General features: G+C 41.9%; 1 protein-coding gene across 5 annotated transcripts in view; it reads left to right on the top strand.

Annotated features, from left to right (window-relative positions):
• The window catches only part of IGF2BP2 (insulin like growth factor 2 mRNA binding protein 2), a 179472-nt gene that overhangs the window by 133621 nt on the left and 25217 nt on the right, over positions 1–20634 (top strand). For 3 of the 5 annotated variants that reach the window (XR_010338941.1, XM_021674465.2, XM_021674464.2), the window contains exons 5-10: positions 1077–1140; positions 4179–4451; positions 6689–6823; positions 16294–16416; positions 17089–17224; positions 20473–20601. Coding sequence is in view for 3 of the 5 variants with exons in the window: in XM_021674465.2 (XP_021530140.1) it covers positions 1077–1140; positions 4179–4451; positions 6689–6823; positions 16294–16416; positions 17089–17224; positions 20473–20601 (860 nt within the window). In the remaining 2 variants the exon portion in view is untranslated. The remainder of the gene's footprint in view (positions 1–1076; positions 1141–4178; positions 4452–6688; positions 6824–16293; positions 16417–17088; positions 17225–20472; positions 20602–20634) is intronic. The other 2 variants (XR_010338942.1, XM_021674467.2) reach the window with 1 other exon arrangement.

The raw sequence follows: 20634 nt of genomic DNA, 5'->3' as shown, positions 1-20634 counted from the left end.
TACTTTGGAAAGCAGCTTTATCATACTTTTCTTGAATTATCTTTAACTTAATGTTGTTGACTCCAAACTCCCAACAGCTTAAATGTTTTAAAGGGAGGAATTGATCTAGTCACCTTTGTTTGTTTTGGGAAACGTCTATTTTTGGTGTTTAGTTTACTGGTTTGGACTGAGAAAGTTTTGTCTGGCCTTTGAATTTAATTTCTAAGTACAGAAGAAGAGGCAAGAAATTATGATCTAAGACAAGACAACTTATAAGAGTAATCCCTTATTAGCCAATCATAGAGTTTGTACTTCCACCTTTAGCCAAGTAAATTAGAATTGTCAGTTTTATTTATTGTACGTTGTTACTAGATTTAACTCACACACAGAGTTCAAAGGGAAACAAAAATAGCGATTGTTCAGGTTTGTCAATGAATGAAGAATTTACATTAAAACATTTTCTTATTGTTTTATATATCTATACACACACACACAATTATGTAAGAATAAATGTAAATCATAATTAAAATTCATACCTTGATAGTGATGCAATAAATTGATACAAACTTCTAGGAGACCAGTCTGAAAATATGCATCATGTTCTTTCACCGCGTTACTTTTCTTCTGTGATTTTGCCTAAAGAAGTAATTCAGAAGAACACACAGTCCAGTGATGTTTGCAGCAAAGGCGACTTTTAGCAACACTATTTAGAATAGCAAATAGTGGGAACAGCCTAGTTGCCGACGGTTGGGAAATGGTTAGGCAAGTCATGGCACATTTGACTCACTGCGGTTTTACGTAGACATTAAAAATGAAAAATACGAAGAAAATGCACTCATACCAAATACTCATATAAAAGTGTTTATAAAATACGTGAAAAAGATAGTTCTGAGTTGTTTATACGATTGATTACAAATGTGTTGTATACAATTGATTACAAATTATGAAGTCGGATAAACGTAGAGATGTAGGTAACGATGGAGCTAGTGTGATGAGGGCTTTTGTGCATTTTTTTCTCTAATGTTTGTCTGTTTACATTAAGTCAGAGGGTGACAGCGTGTTTTCCTATGACAGTGTAGTTTCTGCTTTTTCCCTAGTCAACACAGACACAGAAACTGCCGTTGTCAACGTCACGTATGCAACAAGAGAAGAAGCAAAAATGTAAGCAGATTTGGGCTTATTTCTGTTTAGATTTATTTGGTTTTGTCTTTGAATTTCATTGAGTTCTGTGTTTTTAAATGTTTTCTAAAAAGACGCAGCTCTGTTAGCCAGATATATGCCACCTTTGACTTACCCATGGAGCTCCATGGCATGTGAGCCACCTTTGACATACTGGTAGAGCTCCAGGGTGTTCCTGCCATCTTTGACATGTTAGTGGAGCTCCAGGACATTCACACCAGGATACTCGTGGATTGTGTAGAGACTTGAAAAATGTTGTGCCTTGGCATCAAAACCAAGATAGGAGCTGTGTCTTGACATGGTCAGGTAGAGAGGACACCACATCTGTGACCCTGTGTATCCTAGACTGTGCTTTGCCAACCACGTGGGACCACTTTTACCTGGAGCTTCCTCCATGCACTGTGAGGAAGCAGCACAGCCTATATCAAAACATGAGTTCTGTGTGTGTAACATTAAGAGGGAATCCACCTCAGTGACAACAGCAGCAGAGAGAATTGTCTGAGAGTGGTTAATCGATAGCACCTGGTTTGGGTTCTTTTCTCCAATCCCCATCCTCTTTCCAATGCCCATTCATTGCTTTAGGGATGGTTAATTTTGAGCTTAGCTATTAATGGACATGAGATAGAGTCTCTTAAAAAACAGTGAGGCCAGCCATGATGGCTCACGCTTGTAATCCCAGCATTTTGGCCGAATCTGGAGGATTGCCTGAGCCCAGGGGTTTGAGACCAACCTGGACAACATAGGGAGACTATGTCTCTATAAAAAAATTTTTTTTAAATGAGGTGGGTATGGTGGCTTGCACCTATAGTTCCAGCTACCTCAGAGGCTGAGGCAGGAGGATTGCTTGAGCCCAGGAGGTTGAGGCTGGAGTGAGCGGTGATTGCACCATTACACTCCAGCCTAGGCAACAGAGCGAGGCCCTGCCTCTCAAAACAACACCAGTATCAACAACAGCTCGATGTGGTGGTATGTGCTTGTGATCCCAACCACGTGGGAAGCTGAGGATTACTTGAAGCCAGGAGTTTGAGACCAGCCTGGGCAAAATTGTGAGACCCCCATCTCTAAAAGAACAACACTAAAAACAAGTTCCTTTTTTGTAGGAGGTCCTGAAAGTGCCTGTCAGGTCACTATAATCAGAATTATGCTCACATTTGGTCTTGCTTTATGGATGTGGCATAACCTTGGCTATACATCCCAGGATTATAGTGTTCTTTTTTAACATGCAAAGATATTTAACCCATTTTCACACTGCTAGTTTTCAAAATGTTAATTTTGCATTGAAAAAGCTGATAGTTCATTTAGGGTTAGCTTTTACCTTGTACACATTTGTAAGTGGAGATACACCAACAACTTACCTCCACGGCCTTTATCTAGCTGCTGCTTGGGTGGACCTCTGTACATGATATTACTCTCTGTATTGCTTTTATTAAATTCAAAAGGTACTGCTTTGTAATAAATTCACAAGCCCTAAACATTAATCTAGTAAAATTGGGTTAATGCTACTAAAAATATCTGAAAAGGGGATTCTACTTCATTTGCCTTTTTTTTGAGATGAAGCCTTGCTCTGTCCCCCAGGCTGGAGCGCAATGGTGCAATCTCGGCTCACGGCAACCTCCGCCTCCCAGGTCCAAGTGATTTTCCTGCCTCAGCCTCCCAGGTAGCTGGGATTACGGGCACCCACCACCACACATGGCTAATTTTTGTAGTTTTAGTGGAGATGGGGTTTCACCATGTAGGCCAGGCTCATCTCGAACTCTTGACCTCAAGTGACCCACCCACCTTGGTCTCCCAAAGTGCTGGGATTACAGGCATGAGCCACCATGCCCGGCACTTCAGTGTCATTTTAAGAATACAATTGTGGGATGTCAATTATCCCCTATCAAATTGATAAATATCTTTAAATAACAGTACTCTGTGCATTTGAAGATTCAAGGACACAAATGCTCTCTTCTAAACTGTCACCGGATCATGTGTGTTGAAACCATTCTAGGAGACCACTGGGCAATACTTCACAGTTCTACTAGGAATTTGTCCGGTGTGCAAAGTTGTAGTTGCAAAGATGCCAATGTGTGTAACTGTAAAAGGTTGGACATAACAGGTATCTAACTATAAAGGATCATTTGCAAAAACCATGATCAATAGGATGTTAAACAGTCATTAAAAATGATACTGATACTGCAGTTGAATCACATGTGAAAAAAGTTATACTGAAAGATATTTAGTGACATTGAAAGATATTTAGTGACATTAAAAAATGTTTAGACTATTAATTATTTTTTAAAGGTTAGAAAATATGTACAATATTAATCCATTTTTATAAACAATATGTTTATATTTAAGACAGTTAAGATAGAGAGTGGATTAGGATTTTATTTGTATTTACATATTTCTGATTTTTCAATATGGATGATGATTAAAATGAGCCTTTTTTTTTTTTTTTTTTTTGAGACAAAGTCTCCCTCTTTTTGCCCAGGCTGGAGTGCAATGGCACGGTCTCAGCTCACTGCAACCTCCACCTCCTGGGTTCAAGCTGTTCTCCTGCCTCAGCCTCTTGAGTAGCTGGGATTACAGGCACCCACCACCACAGCCGGCTGATTTTCTTTGTTATTTTTAGTAGAGACGGGGTTTCACCATGTTGACCTTGTGATCTGCACACCTTAACCTCCCAAAGTGCTGGGATTACAGGCGTGAGCCACCTCTTCTGGCCGAGTCATAATTTTATGCTGATATTTATAAGAGTTTTTGATAAGGGGGAAATGGCCTTGAGTGGTGGAGACCAGGCTGCAATATTGGATATGAAGCCTGGCCAGGCTGATGCACTGTGATTACCTGTTTAACTGTTAACTGCAGTCCTCGAGGGGGCAGAGGTGGTGTCTTCCTTGCTCACCGCTGTATGTTCAGTGCCTGGCATGGCACCCATATAGGCGCCTATTACATGGGAGTGAATGAGCCAACCTTGAGGGAGGGTCTTTCTTGATGTTGGTTTCTGATGAAGCTCCCCTGTCCCTGCTGCGTTTCAGAGCCATGGAGAAGCTAAGCGGGCATCAGTTTGAGAACTACTCCTTCAAGATTTCCTACATCCCGGATGAAGAGGTGAGCTCCCCTTCGCCCCCTCAGCGAGCCCAGCGTGGGGACCACTCTTCCCGTGAGCAAGGCCACGCCCCTGGGGGCTCTTCTCAGGCCAGACAGATTGATTTCCCGCTGCGGATCCTGGTCCCTACCCAGTTTGTTGGTGCCATCATCGGAAAGGAGGGCTTGACCATAAAGAACATCACTAAGCAGACCCAGTCCCGGTACGTGCCTCTGGGGCTTCCTTTGCTTCCTTCTGAGGGGTCCCCTGCGTGCTGGTGGGTCTCAGCCACTCACAGGTCACAATTGCTTACATTAGCAGTGGGGGCTGTGCTGTAAGAAATAGTGGCTTCTCTCAACAGGACTACTAACAGACTAACATCAAGCTGAGGGCTGCAATGAGCTTTCACCCTGAGAGGCTAAAGGTTCATAAAGAGGGTACCGGTAATCTCACAGCCAGGACTGTTCCCATAAGCTAACCAATGCTTATGAATGCATTGATTTCTACAAAAGCAGAGGTGGGGGATCCTAGAACCCGCTCCTCATAGCTCTTCCTCTTCCCCTGAGTCAGAGCCCTGGGGGTGGCCATTCTTTGTGACCGCATAGATAGTCTCACAGAGAGGTGGGTGAGTCACTGCCACGTCAAGCAAGAAATAAAGCACACTGGTTTTCTGTTTACTTTCCTCTCTGTTCAAGGAGACTAAGCTGGTTGTAAGAGTTGAAGTGAATAAAATGTCTTGTGGAGTTGTTGATTTTTATATCTTCCTAAGACTATAGCCTGATGTAATAAAGCAAGCTTAGGACTTGAAAACAAAGACTCATGTTCAAGTTGTAGCACATTAAATGGTTTTATGATTTTAGAAAAGATGTTAACCTCCCTGAGCATCAGTTGCTGCTTCTGTAAAAAGAGGGTTGTGGCCAGGCCCAGTGGCTCACCCCTATAATCCCAGTACTTTGGGAAGCCGAGGCAGGGGGATCATCTGAGGTCAGGAGTTCGAGACCAGCCTGGCCAATATGGTAAAACCCCATCTCTACTAAAACTTCAAAAATTAACCAGGCATGATGGTGTATGCCTGTCATCCCAGCTATTTGGGAGGCTGAGGCAGGAGAATCACTTGAATCGAGGAGGAGGAGGTTATAGTGAGCCAAGATCGCACCACTGCACTCCGGCCTGGGTGACAAGAGCGAAACTCCAAGAGCAAAACTCTTGTCGATAGATAGATAGATAGATAGATAGATAGATAGATAGATAGATAGATGGATAGATGATAGATAGATATTTCCTGTCTGTTTGCCAGGATTATTATGAGAATTAGTACAATCAGGCAGATTGAGTGGAATAATGACTATGAAAGTACTTAAATTCCAAAGCACTCCGTTACTCACACACATGAATTATTTACATGTGCTAGTGCACTTCAGTCAGGTCATTCAGTGAGTGTTTTGTGACCTAAATCATAAATGCTGTTTCCTTCAAAATGTCTTATTTATCCCCAAATAATAGACACTGATATGGATGAGTCTGGAGTGCTGCATCTTAGGAGTGAAGTGAAGAAATAGGGAGGTTACTGTCTGGTATTTCTTTTATTTTTAAATCAGCCCTGACTTTCCCTCCAAGTTTACTGTGAAAGTGACTTTTTTTTTTGAGACAGAGTCTCTGAAAGTGACTTTTATTTATGTCTTTTTGTTCCAAAAATTGTTTAAGGTGGCTTGAAAAAAAAGTCACAAGTTCAACTGAAACGAGGTTAGCTCTCAAAGTGTGTGCCCATTTTTCAGAAGTCAACCAAAGACTTGGCTCTAGGCTTTCTAACAGCCAGCGTAAAGGATAGAATCAATTATGTGATTTTGAAAGTTAACAAAAACAGGTAGGACCACAACTACCCAAAGAAGTCTGATAAAGTCATCAAGCTTTGGAGCCATTAGTCTTAATGGCAGGCTGCCAGTGGAAAGGAAACCAAAAACTTAAGAGAGGCAGAGAGAGGGCATGCCTCTGTTTTCTATCCACACGCAGATATATAAAGCTTGCTTGAATTTGGTGTTTGGATTTGGATTAACATATGGCTTTTAAAAGCTGCAATCAGTTCAGAGCCCGGCAGGGTGCCAGTGTGCAGTATTATCCTTCTCACTTTACTCTTCACTTCTGCAGTCATTTGAAAGACTACACAAAATACTTCATTTACCAAACTGGCTTCATTACCGAGTTGGCTTAGTGCCTTTGTCCTACAGCACTCCTGTAAGAACCGTTCCCTTCTAAATGGAGCTGCAAATAATTAAAATTTGGCACCAGACCCCCTGCACTGCTTGCCTCCTCCTTGGAGAACAGCATCGGTTGCAGACGTGCTAATGACGCCTCCTTGTCTGTCTGCGTCCTTCCTGTACAGTGGCTGGTGTGATGCTTTCTTGGGATGAGGATCCTGTCTAGATGACCTTGTAATTATGGCTCCTGATTCTTTTCCTACAGTGTAGACATCCATAGAAAAGAGAACTCTGGAGCTGCAGAGAAGCCTGTCACCATCCATGCCACCCCAGAGGGGACTTCTGAAGCATGCCGCATGATTCTTGAAATCATGCAGAAAGAGGCAGATGAGACCAAACTGTAAGTTTGCATGCAATGCCCAGATCACTCAACAGAGAAAAAGAATAGATTCTCCCTCATTTAACCCAAGAGATTTTTTAAAAAACTCCTTCTCTGGCCGGGCGTGGTGGCTCAAGCCTGTAATCCCAGCACTTTGGGAGGCCAAGGTGGGTGGATCACGAGGTCAAGAGATCGAGACCATCCTGGTCAACATGGTGAAACCCTGTCTCTACTAATACAAAAAATTAGCTGGGCATAGTGGCGCGTGCCTGTAATCCCAGCTACTCAGGAGGCTGAGGCAGGAGAATTGCCTGAACTCAGGAGGCGGAGGTTGTGGTGAGCCGAGATCGCGCCATTGCACTCCAGCCTGGGTAACAAGAGCGAAACTCCATCTCAAAAAAAAAAACAAAAACTCCCAACTCTGTTTCTCAGTGATGGAGGCAGGGAGGGATTATGTTTAAGAAGCTTGTTCCCAGGTAGAATACAGTGGGAAGTAGATCTTTGGCATTTACAGGATGGCTGTGTCTCCACCCGCATGTCTCTCTCTGTGATTTTCATGCTTCTGTCACCCACTGTTGGTAATCATTGGGAGGAACATATAGACTCATGCTGTCTAATAGAACTTTCTGCAGTGACAGAAATGTTCTATATCTGCACTTGTCAATAGGTCAGCCACTAGCCACATGTTGCTGTTGAGTATTTGCAGTCTGACTAGTGCAGTGGAGGAACTGAACGATTTATTTTTACTCATAGTTCAGTAGCCATGTGTATAGCTAATGCCCATTGTATTGGACAGTGCTAGTGTAGAATGTATGTTGTCACCAAACCTATCATTTATTGTCCTGGAAAAGGTTTCTCCCACCATGCTTCTAAGCTGTTTACACTCTTAACATTGGATTACATTTACTTAGGTAGTAGAAACTGGTTTCCACATGGTTGCTTTATTCTTCTACTTTTTTCTTCTGTCTGTCCTTCCCCCCCCACCCACCATTTTTTTTGTTTTTGTTTTTGAGGCAGAGTCTCACTCTGTTGCTCCACACTGGAGTGGAGTGGCACCATCTCGTCTCTCTGCAACCTCCGCCTCCCAGGTTCAAGTGATTCTCCTGCCTCAGCCTCCTAAGTAGCTGGGATTACAGGCATGTGCCACTACACCCAGCTAATTTTTGTATTTTTAGCAGAGATGGGGTTTCACCATGTTGTCCGGGCTGTTCTCAAACTCCTGACCTCAAGTGATCGGGCCATGTCTTCCTCCCAAAGTGCTGGGATTACAGGCATGAGCCACTGTGCCCAGCCATTTCCCCTTATTTTATGAAGTACTTATAGGAATCCACAGTGTAATGAGGCTTGTCCCAATTCAAATGGCAAATATAGTTCTTACTAAACAAATTGGCTTTGTATTATAAATGAATGAGTGGTGATGGAATAGATAATACAATAAAAATAGACTTTCAGGCCGGGTGCAGTGGCTCATACCTGTAATCTCAGCGCTTTGGGAGGCTGAGGCAGGAAGATTGCTGGAGGCTGGGAGTTTGAGACCAGGCGGGTCAGCATCGTGAGACCTCCATCTCTACAAAAAATTTAAAAAATTAGTTGGGCATGGTGGCATATACCTGCAGTCTCAGCTATTCAGAGGCTGAGGCAGAATTGCTGGAGCCCAAGAATTTGAGCAATGAGCTATGATTGTATCACCACACTCCAGCTTGGGTGGCAGAGCACAACCCTGTCCCTAAAAAAAGAAAAAGGAGATTTTCAGTTTGGCAAAATCTGTTTGTGGGTAGTGGTGGCAGTTTTGTAGAGAAGCAGAGAGGGATGAATCAAATAATGTCAAACATGAGTGTTCCAAAACCAAGAAGATGAAAATGGTCCTTAAAAGAAGTACATTACAGATCTGTTCTTAGATTTCGTAAGAGACTCTATCCTTTCTATTATGAATTATTTATTCTACTTGGGGCTTTTGAAATCCCCCAAATGCCACAGCTTAATTTGAAAAAGCCCATTTCTCATCCAAGTTCTTGGGAACTTTGTGAATAATATCTTTCTTGATTCTTTTTTTTTTTTTTTTTTGAGATGGAATTTCGCTCTTGTCGCCCAGGCAGCAGTAGTGCAGTGGTATGATCTGGGCTCACTGGAACCTCTGTCTCCCAGGTTCAAGTGATTCTCCTGCCTCAGCCTCCTGAGCAGCTGGGATTACAGGAGCCTGCCACCACACCCAGCTAATTTCTGTATTTTTAGTAGAGACAGGGTTTCATCACGTTGGCCAGGCTGATATTGAACTCCTGACCTCAGGTGATCACCCGCCTTGGCCTCCCAACGTGCTGGGATTACAGGTGTGAGCCACCATGCCCAGCCACCTTCCTTGATTCTTCAGTATAGGTTCAAGCAACTTAATAAAATTCTAAATAGTCAAAAAAACTAATTTACATCTTGGGTTTTTATGTTTTCGTGTAGAGCCAAGATAGAGTTCGAATATCTTAGAAAAAAATTTTTTTAAGTGCCTACACTGTGCTAAGCACTGCTGGAGGTTGAGGCCATAACCATGAGCAGGACTTGGTTCCTGCTTTTTTTTTCCTTCCCCACATACCATTTCTTCACCCATTGGTTCCTGCTTTGATGGAGCAGTCCAGTGGGAAAGATACTCATTAAACAAATTATGAGTAATTACACCAAGCAATAATTAAGTGCATCTATAAGAAATGCTACCGTGAGGCCAGGTGAAGTGGCTTATGTCTAATCCCAGCACTTTGGGAGGCCGAGGCACTGGATCACTTGAGGTCAGGAGTTCGAGACCAGCCTGGCCAACATGGTGAAACCTCATCTCTACTAAAAATACAAAAATTAGCCAGGTGTGCTGGTGCACACCTGTAGTCCCAGCTACTCGGGAGGCTGAGGCATGAGAACCACTTGAACCCGGGAGGCAGCGGTTGTGGTGAGCCGAGAGTATACCACTGCACTTCAGCCCGGGTGACAGAGAAAGACTGCATCTCAAAAAACAAAAATTGACTATCTTAATTTTTTTTTCTGCTCTTAATTTTTTGGGGGAGGCTTCGTACTTTTTCCCATAGCAGTTGCTCCAATTTACAACCCGCCAACAGTGCCCAGGGGTTTCAGTTTCTCCACATCCTCCCCAACACTTGGTATTTTCTGTTATTTTGATAACAGCTATCTTAATAGGTACGAGGTGACATCTCATTGTGGTCTTGACTTATATTTCTCTAATCATTAGTGATTAGTGATGTTGAACATCTTTTTATATATTTATTGGCCATTTGTATATCAACTTTAGAGAGATGTCTATTCAAACCCTTTGTTCATTCTTTAATTGAGGTATTTGATTCTTTTGTTACAGAAGTTGTGGGAGTCTTTTATGTATTTTGGATCATTATATCTTAGTCCATGTTGTGCTACTATAACAGAATACCCAAGACTGGTTAATTTATAAAGAACAAAAGTTTATCTGGCTCACAGTTCTGGGAAGTCCAAGAGCGTGGTATCAGCATCTGATGAGGGTTATCCCATGGTGGAAGACCTAAGGCAGAAGCAAATGCATGAGACAGAGAGACGAAATAGGTCCAAATTCATCCTCAGCCCACTAATTCACTCTGTGATAATTGCATTAATCCGTCCATGAAGGCACTCATGACCTAATCACCTCCTGTTACAGTGTAATCACTGTAATCACACGCTGTAACAGTGGCAATTAAATTTCAACATGAGTTTTGAGGGGACTTTGAAACCATAGCAAACCCCTTATAAATGATTGGTGAGTATTTCTCCCATTCCATGGGTTGACCTTTCACTCTGTTGATTATATCCTTTGATGCACAAAAGTTTTTAAGTTTGATATACTCCCGTTGGTCTAATTTTTTGTTGTTGTTGCCTGTGCTTTTGGTATCATAACCAACAAGTCTTTGCCATGTCCAATATCATAAAGCTTTTCCCTGCATTTTCTCTTAGGAGTTTGATAGTTTTAGGTCTTAGGTTTAGGTTCTTAATCTATTTTGAGTTTTTTTTTTTAATATGGTATAAAATAATGGTTCTAATGGTTCAACTTTATTCTTCTACGTGTGTGTCCAGTTTCCCTAGCACCATTTGAAGAGACTGCTCTTTCCCCATCTAGTAGTTTCAGCGCCGCATCAAAAATCATTGAACACTCTACGCGAGGATTTATTTCTGGGCTCTCTATTCTATTTTATTGGTCTATTTATCTGTTTTTATGGCAGTGCTATACTGTTTTGTTTACATAGCTTTGTAATATATTTTGAAAGCAGGAAGTCAGCTCTTCAGCTTTCTTATTTTTCAAAATTGTTTTGGCTATTCAAGGTCCCTTGAGATTCCATATGAATTTTTCTACTTCTGCAAACAATGTGCAGTGTGATTTTGATAGAACTCATATTGAATCTGTAGATTGCTTTGGGTAGTATGAACGTCTCCACAATATTAAATATTCCAATCCATGAACACAGGATATCTTTTCATTTATTTGTGCCTTTAAATTTCTTTTAGTAACCTTTTGTGGTTTTCAGTGTACGAGTCTTTTTCCTCCTTGGTTAGGTTTATTCTTAAGTATTCTGTACTTTTTGATGCTGTTGTAAATGTTCGTGTTTTCCTAACTTCCTCTTCAGATTGTTCATTGTTGTATATAGAAATGTAAATGATTTTTGCGTGTTGATTGATTTTGTATCTCTCAATTTTGCTGAATTTGTTCTAACTTTTTTTGGTAGAATCTTTAAGGTTTTCTACATATAAAATCATGTCGTCTGTTAATAGAGATCATTTTATGTCTTCCTTTCCAATTTGAATGCCTTTTTTCTTTTTTGTACCTAATTGCTCTGGCTAGGACTTCCAGTTTATGTTGAGTACAAATGGGCAGGAGTAGGCATCCTTGCCTTGTTCCTGGTCTTAGTGGAAAAGCTTTGCTTTCAGGCTTTTATCATTAAGTGTGATGTTAGCTGTGGGCTTTTCATAAATGGTCTTTTGGTGAGGTAATTTCCTTTTATTCCTAATTTTGTTGGGTGTTTTTATTATGAAAGGGTATTAAGTTTGTCAAATGCTTTTCCTAATGACATGATCATGTAGTTTTTCCCCCTTCATTCTGTTAATATGATTTATTATATTGATTGACTTTTTTTTTTTTTTAATTATAGTAATGGGGTCTATGTTCCCTAGGCTAGTCTCGAACTCCTGGCATCAAGTGATCTTCCTTCCTCGGCTTCCCAAAGTAATGGGTTTACAGGCATAAGCCACTGTGCCCAGCCCCCCATTAATAGATTCTTGTATGTTGAACAAAACTTCCATTCCAGGAACAGATCCCACTTGGTTGTGGCATATAATCCTTTTCATATGCTGAATTTGATTTACTAGTATTTTGTTGAGGATTTTTGCATCAATACTCATCGGAGATATTGGTCTGAAATTTTCTTTTTTTGTGGTGTCTTTGTCTGGCTTTGCAGTCAGGATAAAGCTGGCCTCACGGAATGAGCTTGGAAATGTTCCCTCCTCTTCATTTTTTTTGGAAGAGTTTCAGGAGGATTGGTGATAATTCTTCTTTAAATGTTTGGTAGCATTCTCCGAAGAAGCCATCTGGTCCTGGGCTTTTCTGTGTTGGGAGATATTTGATTACTGATTCAATTATTGGTCTGATCAGACTTTCCATTTCTTCATGATTCAATCTTGGTAGGTTGTATGTTCCCTCTAGGAATTGATCCATTTCTTTTAGGTTATCAAATTTGTAGGCATACAGTTGTTCATAATATTCTCTTATAATCCTTTTTATCTCTGTAGTACTGGTAGTAGTATTCCCTCTTTCCTTTCTGATTTTAGTTATTGAATGTTCTATTTTTTCTTACTCTAATTAAGGATTTTTCAGTTTAGTTGATGGTTACAAATAACCAACTCTTAGTTTTGTTGATTATATTTGTTTATCTCTGCTCTGATTTTTATTATTACCATTTTTATGCGGGTTTTGTGTTTAGTTATTTTCAAGTTGAAATAAAAGGATGGGGCTGGGTGCAGTGGCTCATGCCTGCAATCCCAGCACTTTGGGAGGCCAAGGTGGGCAGATCACGAGGTCAGAAGTTTGAGACCAGCCTGGCCAGCATGGTTGAACCCCATCTCTACTAAAAATACAAAATTAGCCAGGCGTGGTGGCCCATGCCTGTAATCCCAGCTACTTGGGAGGCTGAGGCAGGACAATCACTTGAGCCTGGGAGGTGGAGGTTACAGTGAGCCGAGATTGGGCCATTGCACTCCAGCCCGGGCAAAAAGAGCAAAACTCCATCTCAAAAAAAAAAAAGAAAAAGAAAAAACAATAAAATAAAATATAAAACAAAATAAAAGGATGACAGACAGCAACACAAAGTCATATGAAAATATATGGTTTTCTGGTAAAGGTAAATATAGTAACCCATACTGTAGTAATTTTGGTGCATAGAATTTAAATGCCAAAAACATTATTTTAAGCTATAAATCTATGTTAATGGGTATAAAAACATATAAAGATATAACTTTTGATATTTGGAGCTGGGGTAAAGGAATACAGTGTTTGTATGCAATTGAAGTGAAGTTGTTACCAGTTTGAAATAGGATGCTATGACTTTAAGATGTTTTATGTAATTACAATAGTATCCTCAAAGAAAAAAAAATCTGTAAGAACATACACTGCCTGCTGGGCATGGTGGCTCACGCCTGTAATCCCAGCACTTTGGGATGCCAAGGTGAGAAAATCACCTGAGATCAGGAGTTCGAGACCAGCCTGGCCAACATGGTGAAACCCCATCTCTACTAAAAATACAACAATCAGCCAGGCATGGTGGCAGGCGCCTGTAATCCCAGCTACTCAGGGGGCCAAGGCAGGAGAATCACTTAAATCTGGGAGGCGGAAGTTACAGTGAGCTGAGATTGCGCCATTGCACTCCAGCCTGGGGGACAAGAGTCAGACTTCGTCTCAAAAAAAAAAATACACAAAAGAAAATCAAAGCACATCACTATTTAAAAAAATCAACAAAACACCAGGCATGGTGGCCCACACCTGTAATCTCAGCACTTTGGAAGGCCAAAGCAGGTGGATCACGAGGTCAGGGGTTCAAGACCAGCCTGGCCAAGATGGTGAAACCCTGTCTACTACAAATACAGAAATTAGCAGGGTGTGGTGGCAGGTGCCTATAATCCCAAACCTCAGTGCTTCTATATATGTATGAAGTCACCTTTGAAAGAATTGAAGGGAGAAATAGATAGCAACACAATAGTAGGAAACTTCAGTGCCCCACTTTCAATAATGGATAAAACTACCAGACAGAAGAACAATAAGGAAATAAATTGGAGCAACACTATAGACCAACAGACATACAAGAACATTCCATCCAACAACGGCAGAATATACACGTTCTCAGGTGCACGTGGAGCTCTCCAGCATAGATAATATTACAAAGCAAATCTTAACAAATTCAAGAAGATTGAAATCATAGAAAGTATCTTTTCTGATCACAACAGAATGAAACCAGAAATCAACAGCACAAGGAAAATTAGAGAATCTAGCATTTTTTGTAGAGCAGGTCAAGTGGTAATAAAGTCTCTCAGTTTTTATTTATCTGGGAGTCTTAATTTCTCCTTTATTTTTGAAGGATACTTTTACCACACATGGTATCCTTGGTTGGCAGTTTCTTTCTTTCAGCACTTCAAATATATCATCCCACTCCATTCTGGCCTGCAAAGTTTCTGCTGAGAAATCTGCAGATAGTGTTACGGAAGCTCCTTTGTATGTTACAGTTGCTTTTCTCTTGCCACTTACAAGATACTCTCTTTATCTTTGACTTTGACAGTTTGATTATAATGTGTGTCAGTGTGGTTCTCTGTGGATTTGTCCCAGTTGGAATTCTTTTAAGTTTTTTGATTTGTATGTACATTTCTTTCCTTATATTTGAGAAAGTTTTCAGCCATTACTTCTTCAAACAAGCTCTATCCCCCTTTCTTCCCTCTTCTCTTTCTGGGATTCCCGTTATGCTTATATTGATCTACTTGGTAGGTCTCATAGGTCCCTTAGGCTCTCTTCACTTTATTTATTTATTTAACTCCTCTGACTTGAAGATTTCAAATGACCTATATTCAAATGTGCTGGTCCTTTCCTCCGCCTGGTCAAGTCTGCTGTTGAACTCCTCTAACAAATTTTTCTGTTCGGTTGTATTTTTCAGCTCCAGAATTTGTTAGGTTGTTTTTTAGAATTTCTGTCTTGTTGTGGATGCTCTCATTTTGTTCATGCATCATTCTTCTGACTTTATTTAGTTGTCTGTGTTCTTGTTTAGCTCACTGAGCATCTTCACAATTATTTTAATTATTGGTTGGGGAGCATGTAGATCTGTGTTCCTGAGAGTCAGTTTTGGAGTTTTATTTTGGTCCTTTGATTGGCTTATGTTTCTCTGTTTCTTTGTATGCCTAGTAAGTTTTTTTGTTGGGATTTGGGCGTTTGAAAAAACCACCACCTCTCACAGTCTTTGTGTACTGGCTTTGGGCAGTGGAAGACCTGAAATCCTAGCTAGAGGTTCTAGGACCTCTCAAACCTTTTCTGATCTCTTGAGCCCTCTGATGTCTGACTGCAGAACCGTAGTCCTTAAATGCTGCTTGCCTCTGTTTTCAGCAGCTTCTGAACTCTGATGCTGATCCTGTCAGTACTCTGAATCAGTGACACAAAAACCAGATTTTCTGGCACCTTCTAGACAAGCCAAAATGTTGTGTGCATAATCCAATCTTTGTTTCTGTCCCAACGGAGGAGCCCAGCCTTTAGGGTTTCCTCCCCTTTGCTCTTCAGTTTGCCATGTAGGGAGTGGGGCTGTGAAAGCACTGAATTTTCTTACTCTTTGTGATATATATATATATATATATATCTCCTCCCAAGTAGCTAGGACTACAGGCATGTACCACTATGCCTGGCTAATTTTGTATTAGCCATCTGCCCACCTTGGCCTCCCAAACTGCTGGAATTACAGGTGTGAATCACGGCACCCGGCCTGGAATTCCTTCTTAGTTTACAATGGACTTCATAGTATAGCTTCTCAGCTGATTTTCAGAGTTCTCACAGAAGTATTCCTCAAATCAACAAGTCTGTCTGTTGTTGATTTGAGTTGTCTGTAGGGGAAAGAGACCTGTGTGTTCCTATTCTGCTATCTTGCTAACATCACTTTCCCTTGTACCTTTTTTTTTAAGAGCAAGGAGAACATCCTTCACCCAGTAGAGTTCTTGTAATACCCTCTGGCCAGATCAGCCTCATGGATCCACTTCCAACCAGTTACTACAAGGGAGGAGGATTATCATGGTTTGGCTTATGCTAATCAAAATTCATGAACTAGGGTCGGTGAGGGACCTGACCTCTCCTAAATCCCATCACCATTTGGTACCTGAACAAAATGACTTCCACTTTTAAGAAAAAAGCAAGATAATGATTTTTGGGAGACAACTATTATACCTGTCTGAAGTGTTAAATTGTTACTTATCTCTTTTAGAGCCGAAGAGATTCCCCTGAAGATTTTGGCCCACAATGGCTTGGTTGGAAGACTGATTGGAAAAGAAGGCAGAAATTTGAAGAAAATTGAACACGAAACAGGGACCAAGATAACAATCTCATCGTAAGCCACTTACTCAGATTAATCATGCCGGTAATGGAACATCTTAGCATTTCAGTATGTCCAGTTCTTTCATCTACTTTTCCCTAAAATGGGAATATAATCAGAAGTGATGCCATTATCTCCATCATCTTTTTTTTTAAAAAAAAAAATGTAATACTTACCAGGTGGCCATTTTTCACTATGAATGTGATGTAAATCACTGGTAAGATATGAAATAAGATGGCAGGGATTCCACACCACAGTGTGTCGTGAGAGAACTGAGTCTTCTCTCCACCAAGACTTGTTTGTGATTTTTTCTTTCTTTTTTTTTTTTTTTGAGATGGAGTTTCGCTCTTGTTACCCAGGCTGGGGTGCAATGGTGCAATCTCGGCTCACCGCAACCTCCGCCTCCTGGGTTCAGGCAATTCTCCTGCCTCAGCCTCCTGAGTAGCTGGGATTACAGGCACACACCACCATGCCCAGCTAATTTTTGTATTTTTAGTAGAGACGGGGTTTCACCATGTTGACCAGGATAGTCTTGATCTCTTGACCTCGTGATCCACCCACCTTGGCCTCCCAAAGTGCTGGGATTACAGGCGTGAGCCGCCGCGCCCGGCTGTGATTTTTTTTTTTTTTGTGGCATTTTATTTTTCCTGTTGAAAACCAAATTTCTCTTTTCTTCTCGTGGGTCAGTTTGCAGGATCTGAGCATATACAACCCGGAAAGAACCATCACTGTGAAGGGCACGGTCGAGGCCTGTGCCTGTGCTGAGATAGAGATTATGAAGAAGCTGCGTGAGGCCTTTGAAAATGATATGCTGGCTGTTAATGTAAGTCCCTACTGCGTTCTTCTCTGCGGTTTTCACATGTGTTTTCAGGTAGCGCTCAAGCCTCCAAGAATAATTGTCATTCAGCTAATGAGGAAGTGCCTTAGGATAGGTATGCAGTTTTTCCTGACTTCCTAGGATAAAGGCATGAAAATAATCAGGAAATCAACTAGTAAATTAAGATAAATACACTGGACAAAACCGTGTGAAGACATTAAAATTATAACTTTGAAGACTGAAATAAGGAATTGCTTATGATACAGTGTTTATTAAGAAAAGCAGGAATAACTGGGTGTGGTGGCATGCATCTGTAGTCCCAGCTACTCAGGAGGCTGAGGCAGGAGGATCACTTGAGCCGAGGGGGTTGAGGCTACTACAGTGAGCTGGCATTACATCACTGCACTCCAGTCTGGGAACAGAGTGAGACCCCATCTCTAAATAAATAAATAAGAGGCCGGGCGCAGTGGCTCACGCCTGTAATCTCAGCACTTTGGGAGGCCGAGGTGGGTGGATCACGAGGTCAGGAGATCGAGATCATCCTGGTCAACATGGTGAAGCCCCATCTCTACTAAAAATACAAAAAAATTAGCTGGGCACAGTGGCGCGTGCCTGTAATCCCAGCTACTCAGGAGGCTGAGGCAGGAGAATTGCCTGAACCCAGGAGGCGGAGGTTGCGGTGAGCCGAGATCGCGCCATTGCACTCCAGCCTGGGTAACAAGAGTGAAACGCTGTCTCAAAAAATAAAAATAAATAAATAAATAAAAAATAAAAGGCCAGGCGCGGTGGCTCAAGCCTGTAATCCCAGCACTTTGGGAGGCCGAGGCGGGTGGATCACGAGGTCGAGAGATCGAGACCATCCTGGTCAACATTGTGAAACCCCATCTCTACTAATACAAAAAAATTAGCTGGGCACGGAGGCGCGTGCCTGTAATCCCAGCTACTCAGGAGGCTGAGGCAGGAGAATTGCCTGAACCCAGGAGGCGGAGGTTGCGGTGAGCCGAGATCGCGCCATTGCACTCCAACCTGGGTAACAAGAGCGAGACTCCGTCTCAAAAATAAATAAATAAATAAAAAATAAAAATAAATAAATAAATAAGAAAAGCAAGATATAAAAGTATATAACTAAAGTTGCAATTATGTAAAATAACATGGATCAGAATGACTGGAAGGCTACATACAAAAAAAAAAAATAGCTGGTATGTTAGAAAAGTGGGTTTTTTTTTTTTCCACGTATGTAGGCTTCCAAACCTTATTGTAATATCCTGTTACTTTTTAAAGTTAAACAATGCGTAAAGTTAACTTCTGATTTCCTCCCTTGCTTGCCGATCTGCACTTTCAGACTGCCTGATAAGTGTTGTCAGTCGCTGGAGCTCTTACTGAGGCGTCTAGCAGACTCGTTTAGGTTTGTCCCTCCTGCAATCGCTACCTAATTTTTACTCTTAATGGGGAGACACTGATCTGGCATTCAGAAACAAAAAACCTTCGAAATATTTGGCCATCAGCAAAAGTCCAGCTCAGCTCAGAGGAGTCCTTTTTTTTGCTTTTTAGTTAGATTTTTTGAACATATACAGAAGTGAAAAGGGTGCTCCAGTAAGCCCTCACACACACATAATCCAGTTTTTGCAGTTACCAACTCACGGCCTGTTTTGTTTCCTATAAAACCTCATCCCTGTCCACTTTCCATACCTGTTGGATGACCTTGAAGCAAATTCAGACCTGATAACATTTCTTAGAGAAATAAATGTCGACAAAGCACTCTGTGGGTTAAACCCAGGTCCCTGAACGCAGCACTTTCTGCTGTACCCTCTACTGTGGCCAGTCATGTGTCCCCACCTCACCCCGACCCCACCTTAGCAGCCCACATCACATGGTAATGACAGGGCCTGATGACAAGAGGTGGAGCAGGAGACTGCAATGTGGTCTTCTCCCCATGCCTGGATACATTCGTGGAAGTATCATCTGACAATCTCATTTTCTTCCTGTGGGTTCTTGACATCTTATGATAAACATCTCTTTCTGTGAACACCTGGAAAAGCTACAGAAGGGACTGAGTGATTCACACATCTTCACCTGAGCTTTCCACTTAGATTCATTCGTGTCTGTGCCAAACTCTCACACTGGTAGGTGAATAACAAAATTACTACGTCTTCTATACCAAGTGAGGTAAAGGTGAAGGATATGAGTCCTGCTACTCCAGATGTTCTTAAAAAAAAAAAAGGCAAGTTACAGAGTGAATGTAGCCAAAGATGAGAAAATAGAAAATGTTAGGAAATTGCTTCGTGTTCAGGGAAACAAAGACAGAAGCAGGTTGGATACAGCCTGAAGTGGGTGACCACGTTCCTCTATCTCTGAAGAGCTGTGTAGTTAAATCCCACCCCAGCCTGTGTAAGCAGCCCCATGTTGAAATGTAAGATAAGCAAGCAAGGTATCACAAAGCTGACGGCTAAATAGTAAAGAGATGAAGTTGTAAAGCAGCCCAAACCTGGGTAGAGGAGTTTATCTGTGTGGGGATTTACATCATGTAAAGGGTCTGATCTTTCCCTGGATAGAGTTAGAAAACACTGTTAATCCAATTTGTTTTAAACAGTCATTCAACAAATACTTATCGAGTACTTACTATGTACCAGGCACTGAGAACACAACACGAAGTATGACAGTCTCTGTCTGCAAGGAAACTCTGGTCTAAAAGGGGAAGAGGTAACTAAACAGGCTATTTAAATACCATGTAATGTGTACTGTCTTAGGGAAGCAGGAATGCTGGAGAGCACAGACAGGGCATTGGAGGGATGAGAGAAAGCTTCCTGCATGAGGGGTCATCTATGCTCAGGTGAAACCCACAGGTCAGTAGGAGTTAGCCAGGTGGGAAGGCAGAAAAGCGCTTGCTTGCCTAGGAAATAAATAGCGTGTGCAGGGGCCCAGAGGTAGTGAGGGAGCAGGACTGGCCAGGTTGGAGACGAAAGGTTAGCAGGAGTGAGGCTGGCAAGGTGGCTGCCATCCCCAGGAAGAGCCTCATTTGCCGTGATAAGATACGTAGACACTCCCAAGGGCGACAGAGAAGCCTTGAAGGAACTCCACGGTCAGGTTGAGATGTAGCACCCACCTCTGATATGGTGTAGGAAGAGGTCCACGGAGCCTGGGCAGAGCCGATCAGGAGACGCTGCTGCCATTCAGACAAGAGAGGGAGGTTGACCCAGGCGTGCGGGCCTCTCTGGTCTCCTCCCTTCATCTGTTTTCTCCATTTCTATTCCCAGCAACAAGCCAATCTGATCCCAGGGTTGAACCTCAGCGCACTTGGCATCTTTTCAACAGGACTGTCCGTGCTCTCTCCACCAGCAGGGCCCCGCGGAGCTCCCCCCGCTGCCCCCTACCACCCCTTCACTGTAAGTAGCTCAGCTGGTGGAGGTGTACTTATG

The sequence above is a fragment of the Aotus nancymaae genome, unplaced genomic scaffold (assembly GCF_030222135.1).
Source record: "Aotus nancymaae isolate 86718 unplaced genomic scaffold, 86718_ANA_hifiasm-v0.15.2.pri h1tg000067l, whole genome shotgun sequence".
In the NCBI taxonomy this organism is placed as follows: domain Eukaryota; kingdom Metazoa; phylum Chordata; class Mammalia; order Primates; family Aotidae; genus Aotus; species Aotus nancymaae.
The sequence above is the reverse complement of the archived record's forward strand: the minus strand, read 5'-3'. Positions and strand labels throughout refer to the sequence as shown.